The 22,414-nt window shown below is 43.1% G+C and overlaps 1 protein-coding gene across 4 annotated transcripts in view; it reads right to left on the bottom strand.

Moving 5' to 3' along the window:
* Positions 1-1,856: 1,856 nt before the first annotated feature.
* Positions 1,857-22,414, bottom strand: part of LOC105463827 (zinc finger protein 284) — a 71,429-nt gene continuing 50,871 nt past the window's right edge. Inside the window, exons 1-5 of one of the 4 annotated variants that reach the window (XM_011711187.3) lie at positions 20,792-21,031; positions 16,059-16,138; positions 11,812-11,938; positions 10,855-10,947; positions 4,343-7,184 (exon numbers count right to left, since the gene is read on the bottom strand). In XM_011711187.3, coding sequence (XP_011709489.2) covers positions 5,641-7,184; positions 10,855-10,947; positions 11,812-11,938; positions 16,059-16,073 — 1,779 coding nt within the window. In that variant the 5' untranslated portion in view covers positions 16,074-16,138; positions 20,792-21,031 and the 3' untranslated portion in view covers positions 4,343-5,640. Of the gene's footprint in view, positions 4,303-4,342; positions 7,185-10,854; positions 10,948-11,811; positions 11,939-14,729; positions 15,005-16,058; positions 16,139-20,791; positions 21,033-22,414 lie in introns of those variants that run through there. The other 3 variants (XM_071087064.1, XM_071087063.1, XM_071087065.1) reach the window with 3 other exon arrangements.

The following is a 22,414-nucleotide window of genomic DNA, read 5'->3' as shown; positions in this document are numbered from 1 at the left end:
TGCCACCATACCCGGCTAATTTTTTTGTATTTAGTAGAGACAGGGTTTCACCATGTTACTCAGGCTGGTCTCGAACTCCTGACCTCAGGTGATCCACCCACCTCAGCCTCCCAAAGTGCTGGGATTACAGGCCTGTGCCACTGTTTATCCATTCATTCACTGAGGGACATTTGGGTTATTTCCACCTTTTGGCAGTAGTCAATAGTGTTGCTACAAACAGTGGCATACAAGTATTTCTTTCATCACCTGCTTTCAGTTCTTTTGGGTATACACCTAGATATGAAATTTAGTGATTCGTATGGTAATTCCATGTTGGGAACCACAAAACAATTTTCCACAGCAACTGCACCGTTTTTACACTCCCACCTTCAGTGTGTGAGGGCAGTAATTTCTCCACATCCTCTCCAATACTTATTTTGTGTGTGTGTGTGTGTGTATATATGTATGAAATATATATGTATATGTATATGTGTGTATGTATAAATTGGAAACGGGGTCTCCCTGTGTTGTGCAGGCAGAATTGCAGTGGCTATTCACAGGCAACATCTCACTACTGATCAGCATGGGAGTTTTGACCTGCTGTGTTTCCATCCTGGACCAGTTTACCTCTCCTGAGGCAACCTCATGGTCCTCTGCTCCTGGGAGGTCACCATGTTGATGGTGGACACCCAGTGGGCATAGCTTACTACACCTCAAAACTCCTGGGCTCAAGCGATCCTCCTACTTCAGCCTCCCAAGTAGCTGGGACTACAGTTGCCTGCCACCACATCGGCTATTTTCTATTTTTAAAGATGATAGCCAACATAGCTGTTTTAAAATGGTATCTCATTATTGGTTTGATTCGCATTTTCCTAATGACTAATAGTTGAGCATCTTTTCACACGATTGTTGGTAACTTATATATCTGAAATTTCTATTTGTATCTTTGCCCATTAGAAAATTGAATGATTTCTCTTCTTGTTATTGAGTTGTAAGAGTTCTTTTTTTTTTTTTTTTTTTTTTTTTCTTTTTCTTCCTCTTTTTAAGAGATGGAGTCTCTCTTTGTTGCCCAGGCTGGAGTGCAATGGCACATCATGCCTTGCTGCAGCCTTGACCTCCCAGGCTCAAGCGATCCTTCTGCTTCAGCTCCCGAGTAGTTGGGACCACAGGTGTGGGCCACTATGCCTGGCTGTTTTTTGCATTTATTTTTTCATTTTTGTAGAGACATGGTTTTCACCATGTTGCCCAGGCAGGCCTCAAACTCCTGGGCTCAAGCAATCCACCCATCTCAGCCTTCCAAAGTGCTGGGATTATAGGTGAGAGCCACCTCACCTGGTCTAAGAGTTATTTATATATTCTGATACTAGACACCATGCTGTATGGTCTTTTCATGCTCTTGACAATGTCTCTGTATGCAAAGCATTTTTTTGCTCTAGTCCAATTTATGTGGGCTTTTCTTAGCTTGTGCATATGGTGTCTTATCTAAGAATCCATTCCAAATAAAAGCCTTAAAGATGAACTTTTATGTTTTATTCTAGGAGTTGCATAGCTTAAGCTGTTTTATTTAGGTCATTGATCATTTTGAGTTAATTTTTAGGTATAGCGTGAAGAGTGGATCTAACTTCATTATGTTGCATATGTATATATAGTTGCCCAGCACTGTTTGCTAAAGAGACTATGCTTTCTCCATTAAGCCATCTTGGATCTTTCTTGAAAATCAAGTTACTTTAGATGTATGGGTTTCTTTATGGACTCTCAATTCTATTCCATTACTATAGCTTGGTAGTAAGTTTCGAAATGGGGAAGTGGGAGCCACCCATCGTGTTCCTTTAAAAAAAAAAAAAAAAGATATCTATTTGCATCCATTGCAATTACATATGAATTTATTTCTGCAAAAAAAGACTGTTTGGATTTTGATAGTGATTGCAGTAAAACTGTAGATTGGTTTGGATAGTATTGTCATCATAAAAACGTGAAGTTTCCAATCCATGAATGCCTAGATAATAAGTGAATTCAGCATGATCATAGGATACATTATCAGCATACCAAAATTAATTTACATATATTATACTAGCAATGAACAAATGGAAATCAAAGTTCTTACCTAGATGGAAGTTCAACAAAAGATGTACAAGGGTTGTAAGATGAAAATTACAACACACTGATGAAGAAAATCCAACAATATTAAATGAATGGAGAGATATTCCATGTTTGAGGATCATGGGACTCAATACAGCAAAAATGTTCATTCTCCCCAAATTGATACACAGGGTTAAAATAATTACCATCAAAATCACAGCAAGATATTCTGTAGATATAAAACTATTCTAAAATTTATATGGAAAGGCAAAGGAACTAGAATATGAGTATGGTTAGGGTTGTCTTCACAGTTGAAAATCTTTCATTTCCGGAGACATTATAGGGGAGACACTCTGTAAAAAGCTGGTCTCGAACTCCTAGATTCAAGTGATCCTTCTGCCTCAGCCTCCCAAAGTGACAGAATTAAAAGTGTGAGCCACCATGCCTGGCCACTTACAAGAGACTTACAAAAGTGAGTCACTAAATGATTAAAGTAAAAATCAACAAATTTCCTTGAAAAATGCCCTGTATAAATGTGATTATTGTATTTTCGGCTTCGGTTTGATTTTACATCACCATTAAAATCAAGGAGCACATAAAAGAAAGCAAGTTTGTTTACTTTTATTTTTATTTTTATTTTTTGAGACGGAGTCTCGCTCTGTCGCCCAGGGTGGAGTGCAGTGGCGCAACCTCAGCTCACTGCAACCTCCACCTCCCTGGTTCAAGCAATTACCTTGTCTCCGCCTCCTGAGTAGCTGGGCTTATGGGCGCATGCCACCACCACACCCAGCTAAATTTTTTGTATTTTTAATAGAGACAGGGTTTCACCATGTTGGCCAGACTGGACTCAAACTCCTGATCTCAGGCAATCTGCCCACCTCAGCCTCCCGAAGTGCTGGGATTACAGGCATGAGCTACCAAGCCCGGCTGAAAGCAAGCTTATTATGCTCACTTTGGCACTGGAGAAGACCTCTCATAACCAGCAGACAATTTTCTCAGAAAACCTATGTGTAATGAATGTGGACAAGGATTCAGTGATGGCTCTAGAGTTGAAATTCATCACTAACTAGATTTAGGAGACAGCCCCAATATCTTTAATAAAATATATTGGGCTTTAACGATAGCTGAGTTTTTCCCATTCATGAGTTTTCATCTGTAAGCCCATCACCTTGTCAGTGTTGGAAACTTCAGAAATGTGGCGCACCTTCAGATGGATTAAAGTCTTCATGTTTATTAAGGAGTCCATGACAATGCTACATCTTTTACAGGTAATGAGTATGGTTAGGGTTGTCTTCACAGTTGAAAGCCTTTCATTTAACCAGAGACATTACAGGGGAGACACTATAAAAAGTAAGTGCTTTAAATATTCCTGCTTATGTTATGTTCATCTTTATGCCAATATTTTTATGCTGTCCAATTCATCAGATTTTCTTTCTTGTTTAGTGATACTCCCCCCAAAAATACTAGCCTTCCCAAGTTAGTGGAAACAGTATACTATTTTGTTGACAGAAACTAAAGAAGATCAGTCAGGGGTGGTGGTCCATGCCTATAGTCCCAGCTTCTCAGGGGGTTAAAGCAAGAGGATCACTTAGTCCCAGGAGTTCGAGGCTACAGGGCACTGTAAATGCATCTGTGAATAAACAATCCAGCCTGGGCAACACAGAGAGACCTCATCTCAAAAACAAAACAAAACAAAACAAAACAAAATGCTGGGTGCAGTGGCTTATGCCTGTAATGCCAGCACTTTGGGAGGCTGAGGAGGGAAAGTCACTTGAGCCCAGGAGTTTGAGACTAATTTGGGCAACATAGTGAGACCCCATCTCTACAACAAAAATTTAGCCAGGCGTGTTGTTGCATGCCTATAGTCCCAGCTTTTGAGGGGCTGAGGCAGAAGCATTTCTTGAGCCTGGGAGGTCAATGCTGCAGGGAGCCCTGATCATTCCACTGCATGCTAGTCTGGGTGACAGAGCAAGACTGTCTCAAAAGAAAAAACAAAAAAGCCAAGTCTTGCCTAATAATGGTCAGAGTTTATAGAGGTAAAACCAGTTTGAAATAGTTTTTGGAAGTATCTACTAAAATTAACATATTCATACCTTATAACTCTTTGCTGTCACATACATCATATTATTAAGGTTCCTCTACAGAATAGGCACTGAATTTGAAGATGTGAGCCCTGACTGAAGTATGTACCACACTCTCCACACATCCATGGTGTTTCTCCAGTGTAGATCCTCTTATGCATATTAAGATTCAAGTGATCCAGCAATCCCACTATTAGCTGTATATCCAAAGGAAAGGAAATTCGTGTGTTGAACTCCTATCTGTACTCCTATATTTATTATAGTACTATTTGCAATAGCTAACGTATGGAACAATTCTAAATATTCATCAACAGAAAATGGTAAAGAAAATGTGGCATACATACACAAAGGTACACTATTTAACCATAAAAAATAATAAAATGCTGTCATTTATGGCAAGGTAAAGATAAGCTTTGGAGAACATGAAGTTGAGTGATGTAAATTCAGGCCCAGAAAGACAAATACTACAGGTTATCACACATATGTGGAAGTCTGGGCAACAGAGCAAGACTATTCTCAAAAATCACAGAAGCAGCATAGCATTGGCCAGGCACGGTGGCTCATGCCTGTAATCCCAGCACTTTGGGAGGCCAAGGCAGGTAGACCATTTGAGGTTGGGAGTTCAAGACTAGCCTGGCCAATGTGGTGAAACCCAGTCTCTACTAAAAATACAAAAATTAGGCTGGGCATGGTGGCTCACGCCTGTAATCCCAGCACTTTGGGAGGCTGAGGTGGGGGGGATCACCTGAAGTCAGGAGTTCGAGACCAGCTTGGCCAATATGGCAAAAACTCATTCCCTACTAAAAATACAAAAATTAACCAATTGTGGTGGTGGCCACCTGTAGTCCCAGCTACTTGGGAGGCCAAGGCAGGGAGAATCATTTGAACATGGGAGGCAGAGGTTGCAGTGAGCCGAGATCATGCCATTACACTCCAGACTGGGCGACGGAGTGATACTCCATCTCAAAAAAAAAAAAAAAAAAGTACCAAAATTAGCTGGGCATGGTGGTGCATGCCTGTAATCCCAGCTACTCAGGAGGTTTAGGCAGGAGAATCACTTGAACCCAGGAGGTGGAGGCTGCAGTGAGCCAGGATCATGCCACTACATTCAAGCCTGGGCAACAGAGCAAGACTCTGTTCTCAAAAAAAATAAATAAATAAAAATAAAAAAGGAGAAGCAGTGTGGCATAGCAATTACTAGAAGGGAAAAGTAGGAGGGGGGTGGATGATGAAAGATTGGTTAACAGATACAAAAGTACAGTAAGATGAAAGGAACAAGTTCTAGTGCTCCACAGCACTAAAGGTGACTATAATTAATAATAATTTATTTTCAAATAACTAGAACAGTTTTTGAAGGTTCAAAACACAAAGAAATGATAAATGATCAACACAAATAAATGATAAATGAGGTGATGGATATGCTAATAACACTGATTTGATCATTACACATTGTATACATGTATTGAAATATCATGCTGTAACCCATAAATATGGACAATAATTATATGTCATTTAAAAATAATGATAAAATCATATCGAGATTCAAGCGCCTCTTGTAGCGCTTCCCACAGTCCTCACATTTAGATGTTTTTTCTCCACTGTGGTCTCTTTGTTGGTCTTGAAGGCATGAACTGTGCACAATACTCTTCCCACAGTCCTCACATTGAAGTACTTTTTCTCTACTGTGGAGTCTCTGATGGGTTAGATGAGTTGAGGCCCATCTGAAGCCCTTTCCACACTCCTCACATTTGTAAGGCTTTTCTCCAGTGTGAATTCTTTGATGGAAACGAAGTTTTGAATTCTCAGTAAACCTCTTCCCACACTCTTCACATTTGAATGGTTTTTCTCCAGTATGGAGTCTCTTATGTCTCAAAATACCTGAGGCCCACCTGAAGCTTTTTCCACATTCCTTACAATTATAAGGTCTCTCTCCCGTGTGGACCCTCTGGTGCGAGTCAAGATTAAACTTACTAATGTAGCCCTTCCCACACTTCTGACATTTATACAGTTTTTCTCCTCTGTGGGCTGTCTGATGAGAATGGCCCCGTGAATTCATATGAAATCTCTTCCCACATCCATCGCACTTGAATGTTGCTTCTCCACTGTGGATCCGCTGATGTCTCGAAAGACGTGAGGACCACCTGAAGCTCTTCCCACATATGTTACAGTTATATGGTTTGTCTCCTGTATGGTCCATCTGATGCTTACAGAGATCTTGCCTACAAGTGAAGCTCCTTCCACATTCTTCACATTTGTATAGCTTCTCTCCTGTGTGGTCCCTGCAATGACCATTAAGTGCTGATCTCTGACCAAAGCTATTACTGCAGGTATCACATCTGAATGATTTCTCTTGCATGTGGACCATGGAATGCCTATTAAGATTTGATCTACTATGGAAGCTCTTACCACATATATAACATTTGAATGGCTTCTCCCCAGTATGGATTCTTTGATGTTCCCGAAGCTGGGAATTGTGAATGAAGGCCTTCCCACATTCCTCACAAATATGAGGTTTTTCTCCTGTGTGTAATTTGCAATGAACATACATTCCTGATCTACGGCTGAAACTTTTCCCACACTGCTCACATTTGAATGGTTTCTCTCCAGTGTGGATTCTCTGATGAGTTTGCAGTTGTGAGTTCTGACTAAATTCCTTACTACACACATCACACTTATAGAGTTTCTTTCCCATGTGAACTTTCTGATGAAGAGCTGAGCTGTAACAGAAGCTCTTCCTGTACTCATTACATGTATGGGACATCTTTCCTGAGTGCAATTGTTGATGAAGATCAAGGATGGAGACATCACTGAAGAATTTTTTACACTTCCCATCCTCGGAAGGTGTCTGTCCTATGTGAATTATAGATAGTCCTGCGTCAACCTGGGAGGGGACGTCACCTTGTGTGGAGAACTGAGAGCTACTTATCATGGAGTCTTGAGGCCTAGTTAACTCACTTGCAGTTTGTTCCCAGACTTGCTGGCAAGACCACTCTTCATGTGGTCCTGTTTCTGGAACAGACTCCAACTCAGTTTGGATCTTGCCTCCTATAAGGACACAGAATTAAGAGGTGTGGGTAAGTGAAGCCTTTGTTCAGTGTTTTCAGGATTTCACTTAGGACATGGCCTGAAAACTTTACTGAATACAAGGAAGGCACAGTTTGTGTTTTCCAAGTGCACCACGGTCTCTTGTCACGAAACCAGTTTGAACTACATAATGTCTCATAGGTGGTAGAAAGACTTAATTTAAAATAGTAATATAATACAGTTAACTTGTTACTATTTCTACCAATTTCCTAGTTAGTCTAAAATCTTGCATGGTATATTATGTAACTACTAAATTATATATGTGATGAATCAGAAGGAACTTTAAGGGTAGGAAGACTTCAAGATGGCTGACTAAAGACACACAGAGCTTGCCTCCTCCACAAAGAGCCAAAATAATGAGCAGTGCTCACTTCAGCAGCGCATATGGTAAAACTGGAATGAACAGCCTCTGCGCAAGGCTGATATGCAAATTCATGAAGTGTTCTATATATTTTATTAGTAAAAAATTTAAAAAGCAAATAGATAATCATACATCAAATAGCATCTAAGAGGGATCATTGGAATTCAGCAGAGAAGTGACAAGAAACACCCAAAGCACAAAAGGAGAGCGAAGGGAGGTAGCCCTTCTAGCCGTGATCACCTGAAAGCCCGGAAAGGCTCCTCAGTGCTGGGAAAGGGTAAGTGAGAGGGCCCTAGTGGTTTACATTTCCACTGTGGACTCCAGCAGTCAGCCATGAGAGACGCCCTCGACCCCTGCGGGCCCTGAGACTAGTGTAGGGGGCTACCTGGAGTCCATGCAAGGGCACTGCTTCAGAGAAGGCGCTCATGATGGGTTCCACACACTTCCTGAGACTCAAGCAGTTATGGCACAGCGCTATTTTGAGAGCCGCACCCCCACCAGACTGCATCTTGCCCTGGGGCCCAACAGCCCTTGCATCTCCAAATCCCTGGAGCCCCATCGACATGTCCCCACAGCCACCCGGAGGGTTGCAATAGTGCAATGCCTGTTAGACCCAGCAGTACGGCAGAGTCCCCAGCAATCTAGGCCACATAGTGTCCTATTCTCTGGCGAATGGGCAGTGCAGCACACCAGGGAGTCTGCCCCCAATACAGTACAAAAGGACCCAAAGTGTGCACTCACCAGAGCTTGAAAGCTGCCTGTCTGGGGCTGCTGCCTCTAACAGCAATGCTCCCTCACCCCCAGCAGCAGGGCCACTGTACACTTACATGTGTTCTCACTCTGAGGAAAGGCTCTCCACACACTCTGCCACTGCCACCCAAGCACACCTCCTAAAGGCTTGGGGAACCCCTTGCACTGCCCACCACAACCTGTGCCCGTGCACAGGACAAGCCCACTTCACTTGGTGCCGCCCATCTCAGTGCCAAAGCATGACACAGAGGGACCTGGGGATTGCTCCACCCTGTGTTGCCTCAGGCACACGTGTGCACAAACAGGAGACCTGACAAAGACCCAGCTTGTGTGCTGGCAGTGCTGGAGCATGCCATCTGGGGGCCTAGGGATCACGCCGCCTCTTCCACCACAGCCTACATCTGCCCGCGCCACTGAAAGGCCTGAGGACAGGCTCACCTGGCCTGGCGTCATGCCTCCACTACCCAAGCATACCACTTGGGACTACTGAGATCACCCTGCCATGTTGGTTGCCCCAGGCATGAGCATGTACCATGGAGGGAGCCTTACAACAGACCCAGAACCCTGCCGCAGGTGCCCAAGCCTGCTGTCCGGAGGCCTAAGGATTTCCCTGCCCTGATCACCACCACTGGCATCTGTGCACTCCTCCTAGTGACCTGAGGAAAGGTCCTACAAACCTGCTGCCACCACCACCGCTGATACTCCCCTGCACACACCATGGGGGGCCTCAGGACTGGCCCACCCAGCCCATCACCACTACCTCTAACACCAGTGCACACAGCCTGGAAACCTGAGGGTTATCCTGCCACCATTGTTGGGTACTATGCTCAGTACCTGGGTGCCAGGATCATTTGCAATGCAGACCTCAGCACCCCACCATATACCTAGGTAAGAAACCTGCACATGTACCTCCTGAATCTTAAAAAAAAAATTGAACAGCTGAAAGTCCTCCTCTTAAGACATTCTATCCCAGTGGGTAGAGATGACAGCTAAATAGAAATATATAAGACACAGTACAAGACAACACCAGAAGGGTAAAGATGGGATGGTATTCCATTCTACTTTTTTCTTCCTTTCTTCCTTTCTCTCTTCCCTCTCTCTTTCTCTCCCCTACCCCTCTCTCTCCCTCCCTCCCTCCCTCCGTCCCTCTCTCTCTCTCTCTCTCTCTCTCTCTCTTTCTTTCTTTCTTGAGACACAGTCTCACTCTGTCACCCAGGCTAGAGCGTAGTGGCACAATCCCAGCTCACTGCAACCTCTGCCTCCTGGGTTCAAGTGATTGTTATGCCTCAGTCACCCGAGTAGCTGGGATTACAGGACTGTGCTACCACATCCAGCTAATTTTTGTATTTTTAGTAGAGTCAGGGTTTCGTCATGCTTGCCAGGCTGGTCTCAAACTCCTGATCTCATGCTATCTGCCTGCCTCAGCCTCCCAAAGTGCTGAGATTACAGGCGTGAGCCACCACACCCGGCTGGTATTTTAAATAGAGTGGTCAGAGAAGACCTTTCTCATGATATTAAAACTGAACAGAGACCAGAATAAAGGAAGGGTCAGAAGGTTTTGAGGTGAAAGATTATTCTAATTAGAAAGAAGAGCATATATAAACTCTAAGACAGAAGCTTCTGTAGTAGACAGAACGATGGTCCTTGAAAGATGTCCACATCCAATTCCCAGGACCTATGAACCTGTTACGTTATACAGCAAGAGATTAAGGCTGCAGATGCAATTAAGATCACTAGTCAGCTAAACAGAGAGTAGGAAGATCATTCTAGATTATGCAGGAGTGACCGATCCAATCACAAGGGACCTAAAAGGTGGAAAACAGAGGCTTAAGAAGGGTGGTGGCATGACTATGGAAGAATGGTCGGGGATGCAATGTAGCTGCTTTTGAAGATGGAGGAAGGGAAACAAAAGCCAAGGAGTGTGGACAGCACCTACGGATTGGTAAACTAAAGTGAAGGCTTCACCCCAAGAACATCTAGTCAGGAACAAAGCCCTAGGGACACCCTGATTTTTGTCCAGTGAGATGTGTGAGACTTCAGGTCTGAAGAACAGAAAGATAATTGTTTGTTGTTTAATCTGCTAAGTGTGTGGTCACTGGGTACCAGCAACAGGCGATACAGTGTCTGTGGCAGGATGGAGAAACAGCAGGGAATATAACTTGGCTGGAAAATGAAGATGTAGTCAGGGAGGCAGTGGGGGATGAAGAGCAGATCCAGGGTCTCTAAAAGTCACTTAAAGCAGTTGTAACGTTAATACAAATAAGAAGCCACAAAGGCTTTTAAGCGGAGGAATGGCAATCTGACTTATGTTTCCTAAGGATCACTTTGGCTGCTATGAGGAAAACAGATGTCAGGGTGGGAAGAGGGGTTGGGGGAGCAGGACAACCAGCAGGAAGGAGGTTGTAAGAATCCAGGAAACAGGTTTGGCCATTTACGCCAGGGCAATGGAGTTGGGTAATGGACAGAAGTAAAACAGATGGGAGGGTCGCATACGAGGATTCATGGTTGCTTGGTTCTTACCTGAATTCCCTTCTTTTTGAGTTGCTGTCTCCATGATCCAAAACTTTTCTTCTCTTTGGAAGTGAAAAGTATCTTGGTAGGAAAGTTGATGCCCTGTGAACAAAGTCAGATGCTTAATCCCAATACATCTTAGGTAAAATTTACTAGAAATTTAGGTTCTCACTGCACACTCAAACTTGAAAACTGATACGGTTTGGCTGTGTCCCCACCCAAATCTCACCTTGAATTGTATTTCCCATAATCCCCACATGTCATAACAGGGACCTGGTGGAATGTAGCTGAATCATAGGGGCCGTTTCCTTCATGCTGTTCTCATGAGAGTGGGTGAGTTCTCACGAGATCTGATGGTTTTATAAGGGGCCTTTCCCCCTTTGCTCGGCACTTCTTCCTGCTGCACTGTGAAAAAGGTGCCTTTCTTCCCCTTGGCTTTCCACCATGACTGTAAGTTTCCTGAGGCCTCCCCAGCCATGCAGAACTGTGAGTCAATGAAACGTCTTTTCTTTTTTTATATTTATTTATTTATTTATTTATTTATTTATTTTTGAGATGGAGTCTCGTTCTGTCACCCAGGCTGGAGTGCAGTGGTGCTATCCCAGCTCGCTGCAACCTCCGCCTCCTGGGTCCAAGCTATTCTTCTGCCTTAGCCTCCTGAGTAGCTGGGATTACAGGCAAGTGCCACCATACCCGGCTAATTTTTGTATTTTTAGTAGAGATGGGGTTTCATCATATTGGCCAGGCTGGTCTCGAACTCCTGACCTAGTGATCCACCCGCCTCAGCCTCCCAAAGTGCTGGGATTACAGGCGTGAGCCACCGCACCCAGCCTATCTTTTCTTTATAAATTACCCAGTCTCTAGTATTTCTTCCTAGCAGTGTAAGAACAAACTAATACAAACACCCTAGGGTACAAAGCCATTCCTGGGGCCTGACATTCCATTACAGAGGGTGCCTGTGCTCACCCACTGAGAGCAGGTTCCTGAAGTTCTCCAGCATCACATCTCGATACAGCTTCTTCTGGGCAGGGTCCAGCAGCCCCAGCTCCTCCTCAGTGAACACCACAGCTACATCCTTAAAGGTTACTGCCTCCTATAACATCAAACATATATAATCCCAATGTCATGACCAGTGATTCTTGGGAGAGGGGTGGCACTGAGCAGGTGAAGGGGATGAGTGAGAAGTTGCTGTGGATCTTGAGAGATGTAGGTCAACTTACAGATTTCCCATTCATTCTGTCTGTATCCTGGCAATGACACACACTGATTTTCCGGAGCTCCACCAGAAGTCCAATGATGAAAAAGTCCTATAGGTTTACTTTGTGCACTTACTGAGTCTCCTTGTAAGTAACCCTCTAGGACTCAAAATGCAGCATCCTGGGCTACGCATATATAGGTTTCAATGAATCATGCCAGTTGCCCCAGTAACATTTAGCAATTCAGTCCCAACTTTGTTTGATAATGCCCATTGTTCTCTCTTGTACTTGAACCCTGGATATAATCATTTTTCTTTTTTTTTTTCCTAATTTTTATTTTTTGAGATGGAGTCTTGCTCTGTCGCCCAGACTGGAGTACAGTGGCACTATCCCAGCTCGCTGCAACCTCCGCCTCCTGGGTTCAAGCAATTCTCCTGCCTCAGCCTCTCGAATAGCTGGGATTACAGGCGCCCACCACCATGCCCGGCTAATTTTTGTATTTTTAGTAGAGACGGGGTTTCACCATGTTGGCCAGGCTGGTCATGAACTCCTGACCTTAGGCGATCTGCCCACCTCAGCCTCCCAAAGTGCTGGGATTACAGGCGTGAGCCACTGCACCCGGCCCATGTTTTTCAGTATCTGCCAAACTAACAAGTTTACAGTGACCCGTGTGGGACAGCTATGGAGTGGGTCCTCTGTATTCAAGACACAAACTACATATATTAATTGCAGCATTGAATGTCATGATCTAGAGCCAGTGTGCCTATGATCACACTGAGCGTGTGTGCTCCCTCACAAGGCTCAATCCCAAGGCTCTGTGCCTTTGCCTGCCCAGCCACGGGACCTTGGATAAGTTTTCCCGCGTGCATTTGTTTCCTTTCTGTATAAAGACTGTCACATCAATTTTCTCCAGGAATAAACAAGAGAATATAAATGGGGAAAGTCTCTGGCACAGACTAGGTATTTAATTAACATTAGTTGATTTTATTACCTTTTTTTCTTTTTTTTTTTTTGAGACGGAGTTTCGTTCTTGTTGCCCAGGCTGGAATGCAGTGGTGCAAACTCAGCTCATGGCAACCTCTGCCTCCCCGGTTCAAGCAATTCTCCTGCCTCAGCCTTCTGAGTGGCTGGGATTACAGGCATGCACCACTATGCCCAGCTAGTTTTGTATTTTTAGTAGAGACAGGGTTTATCCATGTTGGTCAGGCTGGTCTCAAACTCCCGACCTCAGATGATCTGCCCGCCTCGGCCCCCAAAAGTGCTAGGAAAAAAAAAGTGAGCCACCGCACCCAGCTGGTAATGTCCTTTATTCATATTTCTTTGGATTTTTTATTATAACTTTCATTACAGTTATCTATTTCATTTCATGTCGGTATAGTATTACAGGGAACTGATGATCTATCATTATCTATTCTAAATAATGAATATTTAATTTTATATCATTTTCATTATTACCAATCCTGCTAAGAAAATCATGTTATGTGGACTTTACTCTCCTGTCTGATTATTGAAAATAATTTTGGCCCAGTATGGTAGCTCATGCCTGTAATCTCAGTACTTTCAGAGGCTGAGACAAGCAAATCATTTGAGCTCTGGAGTTCGAGACCAGCCTTGGCAACATAGCAAAATTCTGTCTCTACAAAATATACAAAAATTAGCTAGGCATGGTGGCACGTGACTATAATCCCAGACACTTGGGAGGTTGAGACAGAAGAATCATTTGAACCCAGGAGGTGGAGGCCGCAGTGAGCCAAGATTGTGCCACTGCACTCCAGCCTGGGCAACAGAGCAAGACTCTGTTTCTAAAAAGAAATAACATAAAATAATAAATTAATTAATTTAATTAAATAAAATAATTTCAAACCAGGTGCAGTGATTCACACCTGTAATCCCAGTGCTTTAAGAGGCTAAGGTGGGGGGATTGCTTGAATTCAAGAGTTCAAGACCAGCCTAGGCAACACAGCAAGACACCATCTTTATAAATTTTAAAAACTAGCCAGTCGTGGTGATGCGTGCCTGTAATCCTAGCTACTTGGGAGGCTGAGGCAGGGAGATCTGGACCCCAGAGGTTCAAGGCTGCAGTGCGCTACACTTACATCACTGTACTCTATCCTAGGCAACAGAGCAAAATTCTGTCTCTAAAAGAATAAGAATAAACTAAAATAAAATAATTTCAAATGAAAATTACAGTGTCAAAAAATAAGAATGTTCAAAATTGTGATCATGTATGCCAGATCCCAATTTTTTGTCAAACTCCAAAATCTTTCAAGGGGATATGTTACCCTGGTTTTTCTTAAAATAGCCAAAGGCAGATTATCAAATTTCCTGTGATGTTGATACTCTTATTTGAGAATAATTCACCTTATTAATCCCATGTATTTGATTATAAATAATACTATCACCTTTTCAAACGTGTACTGGCCACTTCTATTTCTTCTCTAAAATTTACCAATTAATGGATTAATGTCCTTTATTCATATTCCTTTGATTTTTTTCCTCCATTTTGTACATAAGATTCTTATTTTGGAGTGTGTGTTTTTTAGATACCAAAGTGGTAAATATTTTCACCTTAGGCTGTTGTATTTCCTGGTAACACTCTGTAAGCCATCTTTGCCATTAGGAATGTAAAGATTTTCTATAATGAGTGTAGCAATCACTGTCCTTTGGTGCCTGGAGTACTAGGTGTACCTGAAGAGGTGACACAACAGGAAGAGAAGAGGTCCCCTGGGGAGAGGTCAGGGAGGAGCTATGTCACCAATGGTTGTCATCACTCAAGAGGGCACTCCAGACACCCATACCAGAAGGCACAGGTCCTTCAATGGAGAATCCTCTTTCTTCTCTCTCTCTTTCAATTTAGCAAAATAGCTAACATGCCAACCCTGGGTTTCCTCTCTGAACCTCAGCAGATTTCTCATATTTCACATATTTAAGAGGAAGATGAGGCTGAGAATTGCATCATCCAGCTGTTCTGAGGAACAAACAAAGGAACAGAACACAGTGACTAGAGAATCTTCTGATATCATGGACATTTGAAACTAAAGTTACCTATCATTTTGGTCAAACTCCTTAATACATAAAGGAATAAGAAAAGACCAGTAAATAAAATACACAATGCATGACTTAAGCATGGGGAAAACAAAAGCTAGCTCTTCCTATGTGAAAATCTCCAGAAATTCTTCTGTGAAGCCACAGTTACAGCCTGCTGTGCTGTGCCACATGTGGATATTTTATCTACCAAACAGCCAACATGGTACATGTCAAAAGTACCCTTTCAAAACTGAGCTCCTAGTGCCTGTGTATAAAGTAGTTAAAAAGAAACATTGGTGGGTGTGGTGGCTCACACCTGTAATCCCAGCACTTTGGGAGGCTGAGGCGGGCAGATCACTTGAGGCCAGGAGTTCGAGACCAGCCTGGCCAACATGGTGAAACCTCGTCTCTACTAAAAATACAAATATTAGCCAAGCGTGGTGATAGGTGCCTGTAATCCCAGCTACTCAAGGGGCCGAGGCAGGAGAATTGCTTGAACCCAGGAGGTGGAGGTTGCAGTGAGCCGAGACTGCGCCACTGCACTCCAGCCTGGGTGACAAAGCAAGACTCCATCTCGAGGAAAAAAAAAAAAAAAGGAGCATCAATGCAATGGAACATGATGCAACCATAAATAGTGAACATTACATAATATTAAACAAAAAGAACACAGTTTAAATTAGATAAGTATCAATACAAATACAGTTATGAATATACATGAGGAATAGCATGAGAAAATAAAAACCCCTAATTAGTGAGAAGAGATGCAGTGAAATGGGAGAATTTCTACTCATAACACAAATAATGGTAAAGGTAAACAAAACCAAAAGCAAATGCAAATTGAACACGAAAGAAACAAGCAAGCACTTGGCACACAGCAGGTGCACAAATAACTGTTGTTCTCCTTGAGTCTTCCCAAGACTGAGAAAAACACGTGGCAATCTTAAGTAGCGAAACAGAATTTGAACAGCAAAAGAGACCAGACTTGCTCACCTTGAACATGGTCATTTTTCCTCCTCTGGGGAATTTGCAGAGTTCTCAGTTATGCAGTTCAAGGGAAGACAGAATTGTGCCTGGAATGTGCCATGGAAGGCAATAAAAGAGACACGAAGAGGTGGTCAGGGATGCCGCCCAACAACATGAACATGCATTGTGAATTAGCACTTGAATGTTCACAGCAGCATTATTCATAATAACCCCAAATTGCACACAACCAAAATGCCCTCCTACAGGTAAATGGACAGACAAATTGTGGCCTATCCATACAATGAAATCTTACTTGGAAATTTAAAAAAATGAAGTACTGACTCATGCTATAACATGCATGAACCCTGGAAACATGTTAAACAAAAGACACAAAAAGTCACAAAAAGCCATGGATTGTATGATCGCATTTATGTGAAATGTTCAGAATAGGCAAATGTATAATAGAGAAAGTAGATTCGTGGTTGCTTCACATTTGAGGTAAGAATGAGGTTTAACTGTAAATAGGCACAAGGAGTCCAAACGTGAGATGAAAATGATCTAAACTGAATCATGATGATGGTTATTCCACTTCACAAAATTCCTAAAAATCATTGAATTATATGCCTGAAATGGATGAAAGCTATATGTGAAATATATCTTGACAGAATTGGAAAAAATAATTGTTAATCTGCATGTCACTGAAATCAGTAAGAATGAATTCTAAGTCCATATCTATAGAATATTTATAGGTGAATAAAGGAATAAATAAATGGGGGAGAAATGGAAACTCATCTTTACAGTAGAATGTCCACTAATAATGTATCTCCCCATAAGAAACTTTATTATTTTCAAAATTTAAAAAAAGTAACTTCACAGTGGACAAATCTGAAAGACTTCATCTTGGCCAAGTGAACAAAAGTGAGATCACCAGTGAAGGTGAAGGGGTGGCCTGCCCCTCCACACCTGTGGGCGTTTCTCGTTAGCTAGAAGGAGAGACTTGAGAAAAGAAACGAGACAGAGAAAGTCTATACAGAGACAAAGTATAGAGAAAGAAAAAGTGGACCCAGGGGACTGGCGCTCAGCATACAGAGGACCCACACTGGCACCGGTCTCTGAGTTCCCTCAGTATTTATTGATCATTATCTTTACCATCTTAGAAAAAGGGAAGTGGCAGGATAATAGGATCATCTAGGGAGGTCAGCAGTAAGACATATGAATAAAGATCTCTGTGACATGAATAAGTTTAAGGAAAAGTGCTGTGCCTTGATATGCCTATACAAACATCTCCATAAACCTTTTTAGTGCATAAGGAGCAGCATTGTCCCTAGCACATCCCACCTTTTGCCCTAAGGCGGTCTTCTCCCATCTTAGTAAATAGAACATACAATCTGGTTTTACACTGAGATGTTCCATTGCCCAGGGATGGGCAGGAGACAGATGCTTTTCTCTATCTCAACTGCCAAGAGGCCTTCTTTCCTCTTATATTAATCCTCCTCAGCACAGACCCTTCACGGGTGTCAGGCTGGGGGACGATTAGGTCTTTCCCTTCCCACGAGGCCATATTTCAGACTATCACATGGGGAGAAACCTTGAACAATACCTAGCTTTCCTAGGCAGAGGTCCCTGCGACCTTTGGCAGTGTACATGTCCCTGGGTACTTGAGATTAAGAGAAGGGTGATGACTTTTCACAAGCATACTGCCTTCAGGCGCTTGTTTAACAAAGCATACTCTGCACAGCCCAAAATCCGTTAAACCTTGAGTCACCACAGCACATGTCTCTTGCAAGGACAAAGTTGGGGGTAGGGTCACAGATTAACAGCATCTCAAATACAGAACAAAATGGAGTCTCTTATGTCTACTTCTTTCTATACAGACATAGTAACAGTCTGATCTCTCTTTCTTTTCCCCACAGAAGGGACAAACCAACATCATTTGGACACTGTTATGTTGCAATGAAAAGGACACCTCACTACTACTATGGTATCCCTACCAACCATGCATAATCTAAACCTAAACATGAAATTTATCAGATAAACCCCAAATGAATGTCTTTCTATAAAACAACTGCCTATACTCTTCAAAAAACCATGCATGTAAAAGACAAAGGCTGTGGAATCCTTCTAGATTAAAGAAAAGTATAGAAATGTGACAACAAAGACAATGCATAAAATTCAACTTTGAATGGGGCTGCAGGTAAAAAGTGGGATAGTTATAAGGACCAAAATTTAAAAACTGAACAAATTTAAATATGGAAGCTGCAGATTAGATAACAATGTTATGTAATATGGTATCCAACACTATCTAATAAATAACACTACAACTACTATTAGTCGCTTTTTAACAGATCTATCTGATATGTAATAGATAACAATATTATTTAATATAATATTTAATTATTTTTTTGCAACAGAGTCTCACTCTGTCATCCAGACCAGAGTGCAGGGGCGCCATCTCAGCTTACTGTAGCCTCTGCCTCCTGGGTTCAAATGATTCTCATGCATCAGCCTCCCTAATAGCTGGGATTACAGGCGCACACCACCTCAAATTTTAAAAAAGTAACTTCACAGTGGACAAATCAGCTAATTTTTGTATTTTTAGTAGAGATGGGGTTTCTCAATGTTGGCCAGGCTGGTCTCAAACTCCTGGCCTTAAGTGATCCACTTGCCCAAAGTACTGGGATTACAGCCACCATGCCTAGCTAGTATAATATCTAATAGTATCTAGCATGTTATGTGAAACCCTATAACCAGCCCTTCCTAAACACCTCTTACCAAGACACCCCACAATTATCTTGAAATGTGGGCTTCCTTGCTGCAGAAAGCTACAAGCAACTGTCTGGCTACAGGTATGTTCCTGGTGGTGTCTGGCTGAAGAGCAACAACAAAGCAAACAGGAAAAATGTAAACACGTGGAAAATTTGGGTAAAGAGTATATGAGAATTTCTAATACTATTTTTGCAACTTTTCTATAGGTTTCAAATGATATGAAAATAAAGTGTTAAAAACTTTTTTTTTTTTTTTTGAGAAGGGCGTTTAGCTCTTGTTGCCCAGGCTGGAGTATAATGGTGCGAGCTGAGCTCACCACAACCTCCACCTTCCGGGTTCAAGTGATTCTCCTGCCTCAGCCTCCCAAGTAGCTGGGATTACAGGCATGCACCACCATGCCTGGCTAATTTTGTATTTTCAGTAGAGATGGGGTTTCTCCATGTTGGTCAGGCTGCTCTCAAACTCCCGACCTCAGGTGATTCGCCCATCTCGGCCTCCCAAAGTGCTGGGATTGCAAGCGTGAGGCACCACGCCCGGCCAATATCAGGAAACATTTACAAAAAAATTAGATAACAATGAGATAAATTAGGATGAGCATGATATAACATGGCAGTTCACTAGTTAATTTCCCTTTTGGCAGTGTTTCCAAATTTCCATAGTTAAACACACAAGGGAAAACACATTTTTTAAATTATAAAATTTTCTTTAAATGTTTATAAATAAATATGCAAATATACCAAAAGAAAGACTAAAAAGAAATGCATTCGAAGTTTAACAGTTACTATATTTACATGCTGTATTCATGGGTAATTATAAACTTGTACTGCTCATATTTCTCCAATTTCTGAACGCTCCACAATGATACCGTTGCATAACAAGTGAAATACTTGTAACAAATGAAATAGTTGTAATGAATGAAATAGCTGACAAACTCCCAGAACAGTCCAAGCCCATAAGCCTTGCTCTCGAGGTCCCTTCAATCAAGTCCTAACTTGCTTTCCCCACCAGATTCCAGCCAGTTCCTCTGCCTCAATGAGAATGTATCCACAAGATTATCAACTAAGGCTCTGACCTGTAATGCCCAGGTTTCAACCGCAGATCCACCTCTTACTACCTAGGTGACTATGCGCAGATAACTCCTGCTCCTTTGTATCTGACTCATCTTTAAAACGGAAAAAAGTAGTACCTCTCCACAGAGCCATGGTGTGGCGAAAATGTGATTATTTTTATAAAGCCCTTGGAATAAAGTTACCAATTGAGGCTTAATTATTATCACCACCCATGCCTGAGGACACATCCTACACTCTTGGTTGGGGTGAGCATCTCTGTAAAAGAAAAAAAGCCAAGGACCACTCACGTAGAGCTTTGGTAGCCAAGAAGTCCCTCCCTGCAGGTCTTTTTGAGAATCAGGCTGGGGAAGGAGAAGGCTGTGAAACACCCTGACCGCGTTGCCGGCCCGCATAAAAGTTAAATGTTCCTCTCCCTTCGTGGAAGTGGACACAACCCTCGCCTTCCTAAAAACAGGTCAGAAGCGTCCGGGATCACCCAGCGTCCTGCAGGAATCAGAGACAAGGGCGGGGGTCCCTGTAGCTGGAGCTCTGACCCCACCCGGGGACCTGATAGGCTTCGTGGGAAATTAACACTAAGAAGAGACCACCAGTCACTAAAGGAAGGACTGCTTTAAGGCTTTCATTTGTGTTACCTCTTCCAGTTCCCAAAACGATTTCATTAGGATGGTCCTAAAGTCCCCATTTTAAAGAACAGCAGTGGGAGGTACAGGGAGGTTAATAACATCCCAACCCTAAACTGTGAGAAAGTAGCCTCACAGGTGGGATGGAGGGAGGTGGGCTGAGCGAGCTGAGAGCCCCCAAAACCCTCAAACCAGGCGGTGTCCCAACCAAGTCCCAACCCCCAGCCTCATCTCCGGGGACGCGAGGACAACCCCAAGACCAAGAAGGCTCCGCGGACAAGAAAGAAAAGAGCGGCTGTTGCACCTTCAAACCTCCGTTTTCCAACGAGGCTCCTTCTCCTCTTAGTCAACTTCCAGGTGGTTGCGAGCCCGCATCGTAAGGGGACATGTTGAGAAGGACCGACAAGACACACAACTGACACAAAACTACCACCGAAATGCACGGCAGCAACCTCACCCCCCGGGAGCGGAAGTGCCCCCTACCCGGCGCAGCGTGTGGACTACATTTCCCAGAATTCCCCGGATACGCCGCCCTGCGCCAACTTGCCCGTCATTCGACGGATCGCCGGCGCTACACTTCCTTGAATGCCAAAGGAGACGTTGTATAGTATCACCCTCCAGCGGGAAGCCTGGAACTCCGCGGTGCTCTTTGACTAGACTTCCCGCAATGCCCACGAGGAATGAATTCCATATACCCTAGCGCCTGGTGAGGAATATGGACTGTGACCCTGAGAGTGGTCTTTCCCTTTCCCTGCGTCCTCGAGAGAAAATATTGAATAGACAGGAATTCCTGAAGTCTACACGCCTGCCATGATGACAGGAGTGTTACTGAAAGAGAACAAAGCAAGGAGATACAATCTTCAAGGAGTTAGCGGTCAGGAGATGGCTGAAAGGCTAATATACTAGACGCTAACAGTATGAGCTAAATCTAAGAGCTTAAATAATGGGCCAGGAAAAAATGGTTTGGGACAGGCAATTCCTGGGGCACCAGCCCCTGCTCCAGACACTGTTGTACCACTGCTTTGGCAAGAAAAACAACCACAGTTTAAGTGTTTATGAGGGCTGTAAGAATTAAAGAAAGAGAAAAGAAACACGAAAAGCGGCTCAACAGTCAAAGACAGGCTCGTTTTGGAGAATAAACCTGAGAGGGGCTTCTGGCCGATTGCCGTCAGGAGCACAGTCTCTTACAGACTAAGAGTATTGACTTTAGGGTGAGAGAGCTTATCACAGGCTTAGAATGTTTCTGTGTTGGGGAGAAGTCTGTTGTGGGGTTGGAATATCTCTGGTTGGAGGGGAGGTTATCTTGGGACTGACATCTCTCCAGTGGAAGGGAGGTTATCTCAGGGCTGGCATGTCTCTGGTCAGGGAGGGGTTTATCTTATGGTTGGAATGTTTCTGGTTGGAGATGTCATTTATGGTTTATGGTCATGCCGGCCTTAGCCATTAGGCTGATGCCCTTTGGATTTAGGCAGTTTTTGATCAAGGTGAACTTTAAAATGGCAGTGATTGTCCAAGATGGCAATGCTCCTGCCCTGTCAAGAGCCAATATGGAGGGCCAATTGCCCTCCTGGAAAACCTATTTTCCCACTTTAAAGTTTTCATATTAATATTCTTTAGACGTGGAAACGCCACATTCCAGAGAAATTAAACTGCTTAGTATTGTGAAAGGAAAATATCTTGGGCCCCCAAAATCACTAAGGAAACCTCAAGCTGGAAATAGCTTAGGGCAAACCTGCCTCCCATTCTATTCAAAGTCACTCTTCTATCTGTCCTTGCTACTAGGGCCCTTCCATGACATGTGGGAATTATAGGAGCTATAATTCAAGATGAGATTTGGGTGGAGACACAGCCAAACCATATCAATGTGTGTAGATTTCTTATTTTCCATTACTACTTAAAAGAAAGCTTGTTTCTAACTCTTCTATGG

Source organism: Macaca nemestrina, chromosome 20 (assembly GCF_043159975.1).
Source record: "Macaca nemestrina isolate mMacNem1 chromosome 20, mMacNem.hap1, whole genome shotgun sequence".
Taxonomy (NCBI): Eukaryota; Metazoa; Chordata; class Mammalia; order Primates; family Cercopithecidae; genus Macaca; species Macaca nemestrina.
Note: the sequence above shows the minus strand (reverse complement) of the source record. Positions and strands in the feature narration are given on the sequence as shown.